Source organism: Carassius gibelio, chromosome B11, assembly GCF_023724105.1.
Source record: "Carassius gibelio isolate Cgi1373 ecotype wild population from Czech Republic chromosome B11, carGib1.2-hapl.c, whole genome shotgun sequence".
Lineage (NCBI taxonomy): Eukaryota > Metazoa > Chordata > Actinopteri > Cypriniformes > Cyprinidae > Carassius > Carassius gibelio.
In genome coordinates, this window is record NC_068406.1 from 24,637,264 (window position 1) to 24,650,908 (window position 13,645).

Sequence of the window (13,645 nt, forward strand, 5' to 3'; positions counted from 1 at the left end):
AGTGCTGTCAAAACATTAAATCCTATTCAAATAGAAGTTTTTGTTTACATAATATGTGTGTGTATACTGTTTATATTTATTATTTACTGTATAAATTAATACACACTCATGCATGTTTATTTATTTAAAATATGATATGGTTATATATTAAATATATAAAATATAAGAATATAAATATATATACATGTTACATTTCTTAAAATAAAAACTGTATGTGTGTGTATTTATATATTATATTAACATTATATATATATCATATATCATCAATCATAGGATAACTTATTCTCTCTCTCTCTCTCTCACACACACACACACACACACACACACACATACACACACACATTTAGAGAAAATAATGAAGGGGTTATCGCTGAAGGTGATGTGCTCAAGAAACTACCCACACCCCAGTTTATATTACCCTGAAGCATCCAAATTCAGACCACCTAGACCTACATACCGACGGGATAATCTGGAGAAGTGAGGAGGTGGCCATGCCTCATCAGTGTTTGACTTACCTTCCATTTGTTTAATTTAGCTAACAATGATTTTAGATTTGAGTTTGCACTATGTTATTAAAAACAAGTTTTAATCAGTTTTTAAATCATTGATTCAGATCGGGACTTCGGAGCATCGCGAATTATTGATTCAGATCGGGACTTCGGAGCATGTGTCGCAAATTGATTCAGATCGGGACTTCAGAGCATCGCGAATCATTGATTCAGATCGGGACTTTCGGGGCATCGCGAATCATTGATTCAGATCGGGACTTCGGGCATCGCGAATCATTGACTCAGATCGTGACCTCGGAGCATCGGACTTCGGGGCATCGCAATCATTGATTCAGATCGGGACTTCGGAGCATGTGTCGCAAATTGATTCAGATCGGGACTTCAGAGCATCGCGAATCATTGATTCAGATCGGGACTTTCGGGGCATCGCGAATCATTGATTCAGATCGGGACTTCGGGCATCGCGAATCATTGACTCAGATCGTGACCTCGGAGCATCGGACTTCGGGGCATCGCAATCATTGATTCAGATCGGGACTTCGGAGCATGTATCGCGAATCATTGATTCAGATCGGGACTTCGGAGCATGTATCGCGAATCATTGATTCAGATCGTGACTTCGGAGCATCGCGAATCATTGATTCAGATCGGGACTTCGGGGCATCGCGAATCATTGATTCAGATCTGGACTTGGGGGCATGTAGCCCTAAGGATCGCTATTCATAACATATGACTATAACTTGGCAAGGCTATTTATAGGCTAAAAGACCTTTAGTGAACACAAATAGGATTATTTGAAACTGTTGGTTCGAGTTTTATTATGGATGTGTCGCTTTGAATTGGTTAGCAAACGCTTTCGAGGTTCATATGATAGTAGCCACTTCTTTCCTGTATTTAAATGACGGAAGTACACGGTTTCCCGGGAAATCCGTCACAACAGCTGTAAATTATTATGGTAAGCTTAATTTAGTTTATAGCAAAACATTACAATTATGGATTTACGTTGTATTCGCATTATAATTACAATTTAAATTTTGTTAATTTTGAAAGATAAAAGTTGTGTGTAGCGTCAATTTTAATAAATGTTGTGTACTTTGTTGATACCTAATTAATTTAATGCTAATCCATTGAAACTTGACCATATGACAGTTTTGAGCAAAAAAAGAGCAAATAAAGTTAGTTTTCATTTTTTGATGATTTGTTGCTTTAAATCGCAGTTTGTGTATCACATCACATTATTAATGAAGGCACATGAATAACTCTGACACATTACAATGATTTATTTTATTTTTATTTTGGAGTTAAAAAAAAAAGAGGAAACTCCCCTTAAACAGAACACATTTAAATGCGCTTCCTGTCCCACAATACCACATTAAACGTAAATAACTTAAATACATGAACACAGATAAATGACAGCAGCATGTACTCTTTACTTTACAGTTTACTGCTTGCATATTTCATAATTGTGTAAACCCAAAATGCTTCGCTAGTAAAACAAATAATTGGCGAAGAAAAAACAGGTCATGCTCGTCTCCTGTAGTTCTAATACACTGAAACACAAGTCAACTTCAACAGGTCAAGCTCAGATTCAAAACAAAACTCGCTTCTGTGCGTGCACTGTTTGAAAACTGGATGGAAAGGGGGCGGGGCAGAGCGGCGGACTGATTCGAATCAGACAGGACGTGATGTCACAGAGCTGCTGGAGGTCTTCTACTCGATGTCATCGTCGCTGACGCTCTGAGCGCTGATGATACGCTGCACGAAAAAGAGACGAGCATTAGATTAGCAATTTGGAATTCAGAAGACATTTAAATAATAATAAAAACATGGATTCGTCTTATTAACAGAGTTACGTAATCAGATTACTTTTAATTTTAAAGTAACTAGTAACGAAACGCATTACTTTTTAATTGAGACGGAAAGTGTTCCTCGAAATCAATAAAAACAGTCAAATGCAAACTCAGAAAATTATACAAACCTGCAATAATTAAATATGTTAAATAAGACAAATATCATTTATGTATATAATTCCATTTGATTAACCAATGATCAAATTAAACCATTCTGCTCATATTCTTCATGTGATTGGTTTGAATGGTGCCCTCTACTGTACAGATATGAATTTATGTTTCTCGTGAATATGAAGCAGATGATATATGCATATATTGCGTGTTGTAATTGTGTGTCACCTGGCTGATGGTGGGCAGTTTGGTGAGGAGCATCTGGAAGACTGGAGGAGGAAGTGTTTGCTGCAGGACCTGTAGGAGCTGCTGCGGCTGACCACACACAGCGATCGCATTCGTCAGATGATCCACGCCCTTCTCATAGTCACCTGACAGAGAGACGACCAGGGTTAACACTCAGAGCTGGTAAAGCTTACTAACACCTTAAAAAAATCACTTTGTTGAGTAAAATATTAGTTGAAACTAGTGCTGTCAAAACATTAAATCGCAATCAAAATAGAAGTTTTTGTTTACATAATGTGTGTATACTGTTTATATTTATTATTTACTGTATAAATTAATACACACTCATGCATGTTTATTTATTAAAAATATGTTATGGTTATATATTAAATATATAAGAATATAAAAGGTTTATAAATGTAAACATTTTTTAAATAAATACCATATGTGTGTGTATTTATATATTATATTAAAATTAAATACATATATATATATATATATATACACACACACACAGTACACATACATGTATTATGAAAACAAAAACTTTTTAGTAAAAAACTTTATTTTGGATGCGATTAATCGTTTGACAGCACTTGTTAAAACAAATTAAACATTTAAATTAAATGTAAAAAATAAAAGATTAAAAAAAAAAAAAAAAGTTTTATTTAATTCAGCTAGTTGCCAAGGCACCATTTCTCATTTTCATTTAGTTTAACTTGATATACCAAAAAATACAACAAAAAAATAAAAAAATAAAAATTGGTAATGAAACTATAAGTTTCTAAATGTTTTATTGGGGAGGGGGACTATTTTGTATTATTATTATTATTTTGTTAATAAAGTTAAAAAATCATTTGAATGCTGAAAAACAAACGGCAAATAATATTTTTTAAATGTGCACACGTTCACACTTTTTTTTCTTGATATTTCAAAAATGCAGAACATTTCTTGTAACGTCACATAAATTATACCATGTTTTTCATTCAAAAGGCAAAATTTGAGGGGGGAAGAGTCGAGTAATTTACACAGCAGGATATCACTACAAGTTGTTTTAATATTTCTATTGTTTAACCATTGTCAAATATTAAATGTTTGACTCTTTCCATCTCACCTCACTCTGACGTGCTTCTGTGAACCCTAAACCCCGCCTACTCTGATTTGATTGGCCAGCTTAATTATTCTGGCATTGACAAACGCTGTCAGACGGGCGAGACAGACCATTTGTAGTTACTGAGAGGTCTTCATCTGGATCAGTGTCTATGTCATGATACAGAGGGATCTCACCCTGCGCCAGCAGCTCTTCTCCGAGCTGAATCTCCTCCAGAAAGAACTTCTGGACGGCTTCAGCGTCTTTCAGGTCTGGCAACTGAACAAACACAGACACAGAAAACATGAAAACCATTAATGAATGCTTCATGTAGCTATTTCTCAACCAGAATTCACTATACAAGGAAAAAAAATACCATCTGTAACCACTGTTGCCAACTCATTTTCAGAGAAAGTTGCTAAATGGCATTGTGATGTAATTTCGTGATGACGTCATGAACGCAAAATTGTCACATCTCAGGATTTTCTGTAATTTTATATATATGTTAATTCAGATTCCTTTGTAAAATAATATGCATAATATAATATTAAAGTATAAATATCTGTTTTTTAAATGCATTTAATTATTGAACACGTACACGTATTTGAATACAATGAATAATGTCCTGTAAAAAATGACTAATATATTTTCCATTATTATTGTGTGAAGTGACCTTTGATAATCCAGCTTTCTCCTGAACCGCCTTCTGCTTTTTTCTCCCTGAAACAAAATCACATTCATCAACAGTTTACAACTAGTACAGTAGCTTAACTACTGAACTATATCTAGTCTAGTTCTCTAAATCTAACTTTAATGTGATTTAAACACAGACAGCTAGATAGACAGATAGATGCGCTCACGTTCTCGTAGTTTGTTCTTGTAGTTCGGGTCACTGCGTCTCTTTTTGTCGAAATAAATGCAGTACGCGACGAACAGCGCTGCGCCCAAACCAGCTGCGATCCTGCTGCTGCTGCTGCTGGCGCCCATCATGACGAGAGACACGATATCAGAGCCGAGAAACTATAATAACAATAATAATAACAGCGATCAGACTGACTGCGTGACCCTCACGGAGAGCCACACGAGGAAAGACCCCGGTGACGTCACACCTGTGACGGCTGAGCTGCCGCGTCTTCCGCCTGATCAGAAACACACAATAACATTATTTTACTGTATATGACAATAACACCAAAGACTAGAAAGGTGATCAAACAAGGGAGGAATATTATATCTTTACGTGCAAAATAAAACGATTTTTTTAATCCGTCTTTTGGAACAAGTATGTTTTCTGTTTTTACGGCAGGTGGCAGTAAAGATCGATAGATGAATGCAAAACAAAAAGGCGGAATTCTTGTGTAATGTTTTGATGATCTGTAAATTGTACGTAGATTTGTTGAAGATGCTCCAAGTTCTGTGACCTTCAAACATGATTTAAAAAAACATTTATTTCAATATTTAAAAGAAACTAAAAAAACATAGGCCCATAATAAATATATATATTTATATATATAGTTGAACACTGTTATACACTTTCATTAAATTTAAACATTAATTATTTACTAAACATCTCATAAATATTTAACTTAATTACTTTCATTGCATGGTAAAGAGTATTAAATTAATGAAGACAAAATGTAATTGACTTAATCTAATATTAGTTGTATAAACCTTTTATTATGCCTTTGAAATTTAATTGCATGAAAACTTAAATTGTTTCTGTTGCTAATAGAGGCATATGGACTAATGTTATGGTGATTTTTATTCAAATATATTGTACAGTTTTTTTGTACTTTGAAGTATCGCGTGAAAATATGGTACAAAAAATACAATTAATTTTATGCCATAAAGTAAAAATGAAATTATTATAAATTAAATCATATAATGTGCCCAAAATACCAAAAAAAAAAAACTTTTCTGCTATAGATTGGAAATTTAATTCACATTTGCATTTATTCAAAAATGGTTTAATGTTAATAACCAGACCGTTAGAGATGCAGACCGGTCAAGTTTTATCCTCAAAATTAATATAAATAATAGGAATATTTTTAAATATGATTTAATAATACAATTTTTTTCCCAACTTTAAAAAAAAACAAAAAAACAATCCCTTAAAGATGCAAGCGATTCTCGAGCAGAAACTCCGCAGTTGGCAGAAACACGGTGCTTGTGGTTGGAGACGAGACCGAGGTCTGCAGACGCTCCACCCTCCTCTTCACAGACAGAAGTGCAATTATTTTTACCCAAAGCTGCAGCTGTTTATTGCAAGGTCTGGCAAGTGCATCACAGTCCCGCCAGGAGACGGAGGCAACTGAAAAAATCTGCTATTTTCAGTGGAATAAAATACACCACGAGTTGAGCTGCTGCCCAGGAACGTCCGACCAAAACGCCTTTGTGGCAGCAAAAGCTGTATTTTCCACAAACTCAGAGCTGTCTGATGTCATCCGATGTGTTTTCAAGGAGGAACACGTAGTGGAACCTGGATCGGTGTGATGTAGGCCACATCCAAGGCTCTTTCATCATTACAGGGAGGGGTATGGAGCCAAATCCAGGAGCACAGAGAGCCAGAGCTCTTCTTTTTTGTGCTGTTTTTGGCCTGAGGTCTCTGTAAAGCCTCTGTGGTCCGGCTCTTTTGGTCTGCAAACAGCATTTCGGTGCAATCACGGCGACCAGCAGCTGGATAATGGAAACGGGAGCTCCACACCTGCTCCCCGTTTCTGCTCGGGTTCTCCAGCGCTGTTAGCTGTGAAGCTGAGAAGGTGTGAAAACCACTGAATGTGTCAGAAACTGGGTTTTTGCACGTGTGTGTGAGAGTGAATGTGTTTGTGACACGTTGAATTGCAAGAATAAAACTGGAAGTGTTAGATAGGGTTTGCGTGTGTTCAGTAGGGGTAGCTGCTGCTGCATCACACACTTACACACACACACACACACACTCACAGGAACAACACCAGAGGAATGAGAGAGAGATCATAACATGGCCGCTTTAATACACAACAGAAATCAACACTCACTGACTATTTACTCAGCTCTGGTTTCTAGTCTCTTTGTGAATGATTCATCAGTAAATATTTACATTTATGTATTTGGCAGACACTTTTATCCACAGAGTTTCCATTCAAGTTATACATTTTACCATTCATGCATTCCTTGGAAAATGAATAATATTATATATATATATATATATATATATATATATATATATATATATATATATATATATATATATATATATATATATATATATATAATATATATATTAATATATTAAAACATTATAAAAAATCGTTTGCAAGTATTAATATTAATTTACTCAATACAACATGTAATTTTAAAGATAAAACATGTTTATTATTTAATTAAATTAAATTTAAAATTATTTTGTTAATCTTGTAATATGTTTTACTTTTTTATAAATGTGTTTTAAAAATATTTTACTTAAATTACATTATTATTCTAATAAAAAAAGCCTTTTGGTAGCCTTTCTTCATAATGACTATTTTCATTTCAGCTGACGTCATCAGTCCCGTGTATTTATCAACAAAAACATTTTCACCATCCAATCAACTCATTGTGATTTTTTATTTTTTTTTTTTAAACCGAACATGCTGTTTAACTGGGAAATACATCACATTAAAACTCGACTACGTAACTTTTATTCCTCTAGCGGTTAAAATACAAAACAGATGACTGGCGGAGGAAGATTGTTTAGCGCGTCACGTGAGTTGTGCTTCGGCGCGGATGAATCTAATGTTTTGAGGAACGCGCTGATCTTTCACGAGCGGGAATTTCAGTAACGACAACAAACTGAAACGAGCGAATGATATGCCGCGTTTCCACCGAAATTACCCGGAACATTTGTACCAGGAACTTTTTTTCCCAGGAACTTTTTTCCCCCCAGACCTGTTGCTTTCTGCGTTTCCACCGCGGTGTAAAGTACCGGGTAGATTAGGCAAATATACTGGTGACGTAGGTCTGCGCGCGTTTCTCAAAACAAAGTACCGCTGATAAAAAAATAAAATAAAAAAAAGTACGCTGATTTTGAACGTGCATCCTCGGTAGTTGGTTCAGACTTTGTACATTCGTCTGGGGAGTGTGATGTCCCCGACGACGCAAGTCCTGTAAATCTATAAACAGCAGAGTACTTGATAACTTCAGTCTGCTCGTCATGGCTACTCCAATTTTCCTTACTGTATATTTACAATAAAACGAAATATGATATCAAATACCACTGCCTCCTTTCGTTTTCATTTAAGCATAATAACAACTGCAGAAATGTAGCCTACTTAGTTCAGGGAAATGTGTATATGCAGCCATTACAATGAAACGAAATATTATATAAATTTGCCTGTTTTATTTTCATTTTAACATATAGATAAATTGAATACAGACCAAAGAAACCTGTTAGATTTACCCCGCAGCTGAATTATATGTTATGTTTAACCACTAAAGACACATCAGAGCCAGCGGCACATATCAGAAGGTCTATCCCAGGAGAGGCTGCTTCTCGGCGGATACATGAGGACTGAGCTCCCGCTGATCGAGTGGAGCTCACTGTCTACGAGATCGGCGAAACACATTTTTAAATAGGCGCTGTCTTTATAAATAAACCATAGATTTGAGTTTTAAACAACTACATTCTCGCCTGAAATACTTTTAAAATTACATTTCATGACACAATAACAGTAATATTTGAAAATTATCCGAATAAATGGTGGTTGAACTCAACCAATGCTGCGTGAACTCAGACCGCTTTGGCTACTGTTATTTTCCCCTCAGTATATTTACAATAAAACGAAATAGGATATAAAATACCACTGCCTCCTTTCATTTTCATTTAAACATAATAACAGCTGCAGAAATGTAGTTCAGGGATAAGTGTAACGTTATATACAGCCATTACAATTAAAGAAATATTATATAGACTTGCCTTTTTATTTTCATTTTTACATATAGATAAATTGAATACAGACCAAAGAAAACCTGTTAGATTTACCCCGCAGCTGAATTATATTTTATGTTTAACCACTAAAGACACATCAGAGCCAGCGGCGCATATCAGAAGGTCTATCCCAGGAGAGGCTGCTCTCTGCGGATACATGAGGACTGAGCTCCCGCTGATCGAGTGGAGCTCACCGTCTACGAGATCGGCGAAACACATTTTTAAATAGGCGCTGTCTTTATAAATAAACAACAGATTTGAGTTTGAAACAACTACATTCTCGCCTGAAATACTTTTAAAATTACATTTCATGACACAATAATAGTAATATTTTGAAAATGTTGATCCGAATAAATGGTGGTTGAACTCAACCAATGCTGCGTGAACTCAACCAATCAGCATGTTTAGCGCCAAAGTCCCGCCCCCGAAAGTTCCGGAACTTTAAAAAAGTACCACCTCGCCAGCAGGGACTTTCTGGGGGGCATTTTTTTACCCGGAACTTTTATTTAGTTCCTGGTTCCTGCGGTGGAAACACACCAAGTACCGGACCAAGTCCCTAGTTCCTGGGTAAAGTTCCTGCGGTGGAAACGCGGCTATAGTGACTTATCAACAGGTAAGAGCTTAAACATTACTCAAGAGGTTTGTTTTATTGAAGTCAATTGTTTTCAAATAACGTTACAAAAGTTTGGCAACAATGACGTTAGACCTTACAGTTGCTTCAAATCAGATAACGAAAACTAACCATGATTTTACAAAAATAAAAACATTCATGGTACTACAATTTGACCTTACTATTACTACACTAACCATAATTTATGGTGTGGTTAAAATGGTAAACAATATGGCAAAAAAAAAAAAAAACATGGTTACTACACTTTTACTATATTAAAACCATGGTTAATTTTCGTAAATGTATTTATTGTCAAATCGAGTAAAGCAGTTTGAGTGGTTTAGGGATTAGCATAGTTACCAACATAACCATTGTTTTATCAACAGTAAAAGCACAGAAAATGCTTTGAAAGTATGTTTATTCATGTTTAGTTTTTTTTTTTAAATGGGCTTGTTGCATTCAAATCTTTTCCATTTGAGTTTCAGTTGTTTTGTCTTCAAGCTATTCCACTGTAGTAGGTCCCTATGATTTCTGCGATGCAGTTTAACGTGGAATGTCACGGAATATGTCAAAATTTGAATGAATTAATCAAAAGTAGGTCATTGCATTCACATTAAATCACGATTTGGACTAATATCTGTAAATATTAAAGCCAGAAAAGTATATTTAAATATGAATCATGCATGTTATGACGAAACATCTTCAGAACTGTTCTGTGACTGACTTCATGAGCATTTGACCGTTTGATTTAAGTAAAACTTACGTCATATCACATACACAGAACTGTAAAGGTATTCACGGCAACCCGTCAAAATAAAAGTCTAATTAAAAGGTTTAGTTTAAAGTCAAGTTTTTGTCAGAAATGTATTACAATTAGGGCCGGGACTCGATTAAAAAAATTAATCTAATTAATTAGAGGCTTTGTAATTAATTAATCGAAATTAATCGCATTTTAATCGCATATAAATATTTGACCTGAGAACAGTGAGAAGTAATTTTTTTTCACATGGATTTATAGTATACCATTGAATAATGACTGAATACATAAGCTTAAGCAACAAAATATTGTTTATTTTTGTTCAACCAAGTCTAGCAGACCAGTGCAATTTTTGCAATGAAGTGTAGCAATAGCATATTTAGAAACAATTTTGAAATAGTACATTTCAGAAATTCAGGAAGCTTATAGGTGCTGGAACCTTCTGTAAAGTGTTTTTTAAGTAAAACACAATACTGTCAATTACATCCAGAACATTGGAAACACTGACTATTAGAAAACATCTCTCTGTTGCTTCAGAGGCCATGACATACTAAGTCCAACTCTTAATAACCTTGGCCAAAACAATAAAGAGTTCAACATAAACTGTTGCACCAACAAAATAATACATAGTTCAACATAAAATGTAAAGTCCACGCTAGCTGCTATATGTTTTGTGTTGAGGTGATACTTGAGGCTCGATGTGTGCTGTGGTGATATGCGAAGCGAAGTCTAGCTGGTGCTCCAGTATAATCGGTCCGCCGAACTCAACCAGTGAGAAACGTTCCGCGGTGCAAAAATAAGTTTTAAAAAATGCGGGAATTTTTTTCTGTAATTAATTAATCTTAGTTAACGCGTTATTTTTTGTGTAATTAATTAATCTCAATTAACACGTTAATGTCCCGGCCCTAATTACAATTGTTACCTATTTTTTTTTAAAGAAATAATAATGCAACATTTCTTCCATGTTTTATTTTTAATAGTGGATCCCCTTCGTTTACCAAAAATAAAGTTTGCTTAATTTTCAATAATTGAACGATAAATTAAATGAATGTTTTATGCCTTCATTTTAAAACCAGAAAAAGTAAGTACACCGTTGTTTTAATGCATTTAAATAATTAGACATGCTAAAACACAGAATTAGGTAACAATAAAACATATGGTGAAGAAAAAAATAAAACATTTCATAGGGCCCTAAACATGTAATTTTTGTTTAACTTTTAATAAATTGTTGTGAAAATGTATACGTTTTATGATTTTAATGAATTCGATCTTTTTCTGCAATACCAAACCAACACAACCACGTTGCATCTAGTGGCTTCAACTGAACAAAAACATTATAATGCAACACTTTAATCATCAGCACATTTCATTCGTCACTGAATTTGACGCGCACTTAAAATTCGAATGCAACGTTTTTGGATTTTTTTTTTAAATTTGTTTTTGTTTTTTTTTGACAATCCTAGTTGTTATTAGGTAATGTTGCTAGTATTTTGTAAGTGTTCGGCTTCAGTTGGTTGGGTTTTGGCACCAAACGCTGCAACAACACACTTATACTTGGTATACTTCATTTGCATAATATACTAAAGTAAACACCACTGCACTGCATGCATTTGTACTGTGCATGCACACATACATGCATACACAAAAGGATGCATCAAGGATACGTCTGGGCGAAACGCTTTGAGGTCAACAAAAGCCTCCTAGTGTTGCATTTCCAGGCAGGAGACGAGTACTAATCCGCACCTGCTCATCGGCTCTCTTCAGATCCTGTGTGTCTCTGCCATCCGCGACGGCCAGCCAGGCACATCCACAGGAGACTCTTGGCACGGTGCACACGGGCTGCAGATGGCCTGGGATTGATGCTCCGCACGCTGCCTCCTCCTGCAATGGATCTGATTAAAGCCTTTGAAAAGAGACAGGCATTGATCATGTCGAGCTGCATCCGAGAATACCAATTAAACCCTTTGAACTCCCCTTAAATTATATCACCATCCAATAATTACGCATCCATGAATAGTCATCATCAGGAAGAAACCTTGTTTTCTCTTCCCAACGGGATCCAAAGCTGCCTAATCAGTGTGTTTTGGTGTTGCTTCTGTCACTTTCTCGTGGCGACTCGCAGAAACGTTTCCCAGAGTCACGACTGTAATGACCGAAATCTGCTCTTTATACAATGCTGGTAGTTTCGAAGCAGCTTCACAGTGATGAACACGAAAGGAATAATGTTAATGTTGCAAAACTTCTTAATTAAGAGTTCAATTTAAGCTGTAAAGCAGCTCTACAGAAGGCAGTAGTGTATGTATAAATGCAGCTTTTTTAATCTTAACAATTTAGACATTTTATCACAGTTTTAGGAAAATCGGATATAAATTCGGAACTCAGAATAAAGATTTTGACCTTTTCTCTGAATTTACATCTCATGTTTAATTAATTAATTAATTTATTTTTTGTTTCCACCATACTGTAAAAAATGTAAAGATTTTTCAACTAATTGTTACTTAGTAACTAGTTCCACAGAAATGTTACGTTCAGTCTATTTCTGACTTCAAAGTATTATCTGAATAGTTTTTTTAGTTGGCACTAGTTTTATAGTCCATTCATCTAAAATGTTTTAATTGGTCAAACATTAAGAAAACTGCAGCAAGTAATGTCAATAATAAAAAAAAAACATTAACTGTTTCATATGTTACCTTAACTAAGATTTATTATTTTGTGCATTAGAAGAAATTGCTAGGAAACTAGCTCAATATATTTTCATAATTTAACAAAATTATTCAAAATGATTAACTAGTGTTTCTCATTCACTAAAAATGTACACATTACAACACATAATAGCATTTATTTAATATTTAATCTCCATTTATAACGTTTTTATGTTTACTAAATATACAGGAATGAAGACTTTTTTTTTTTTTTTTCATGCCGGAAATTGTTTTCCATACAATATTGTCTGTATTCAGCTCAATTCAGTTCAATGTTGATTCAGTTCAGTTCAATAACAGTATTGATGTTGCAAAGTTAGTGTTTAAATATTGTTGTCATCTGATACTCTAAACTGAATATTAAATGCTTTAAAAAATGTAACTTCTAGCAATTGTTTATTCCACAGAGTAGCCCAAAGTAACATTGTCGTTTATTTATCGGTGTGACAGCGCTGAAGCACGCAGGACGTGATTGTATTTGCCGAGCGCTTCACTCCTCACGTTCTGCTCCAGAGCTTTGAAGTCTTTCTTTCAGGATGAAGTGTGCATGAATATTTTGGCTCGCGCCCGAGGCTGTGTTTTTCTGAGCAGGACTGGAATGAAAGCCTTCGAAAACATCACCAGTTTAACTGCATTTACCCAAGTCTCCCCTCTCTCTCTCTCTTTCTCTCTCTCTTCCCTCTGTTCTTGTTTCTTCCCCCTGAAGCTCGCCTCAGGAAACACTGAAACGATGAAAGGTGCTTGCATCTTATTCTCTCTCTCTCTCTCTCTCTCTCTCTTCACATTCATCAAGAGCCTGTTCACATTTACTGTTTACAAGCCTGAGGGCAGAGCGCCCCCCCGAGCAGGAGA

General features: G+C 35.2%; 1 protein-coding gene across 32 annotated transcripts in view; it reads right to left on the bottom strand.

Moving 5' to 3' along the window:
- The window catches only part of tomm20b (translocase of outer mitochondrial membrane 20b), a 67,162-nt gene extending 62,241 nt beyond the window's left edge, over positions 1 to 4,921 (bottom strand). For 13 of the 32 annotated variants that reach the window (XR_008155908.1, XR_008155909.1, XR_008155907.1 and 10 more), the window contains exons 1-3: positions 4,646 to 4,884; positions 4,459 to 4,505; positions 3,983 to 4,064 (exon numbers count right to left, since the gene is read on the bottom strand). Coding sequence is in view for 22 of the 32 variants with exons in the window: in XM_052569118.1 (XP_052425078.1) it covers positions 3,983 to 4,064; positions 4,459 to 4,505; positions 4,646 to 4,775 (259 nt within the window). In the remaining 10 variants the exon portion in view is untranslated. Of the gene's footprint in view, positions 1 to 1,782; positions 2,265 to 2,698; positions 2,842 to 3,982; positions 4,065 to 4,458; positions 4,506 to 4,645 lie in introns of those variants that run through there. The other 19 variants (XR_008155910.1, XR_008155906.1, XR_008155913.1 and 16 more) reach the window with 4 other exon arrangements.
- Between the last annotated feature and the right edge of the window lie 8,724 nt (positions 4,922 to 13,645).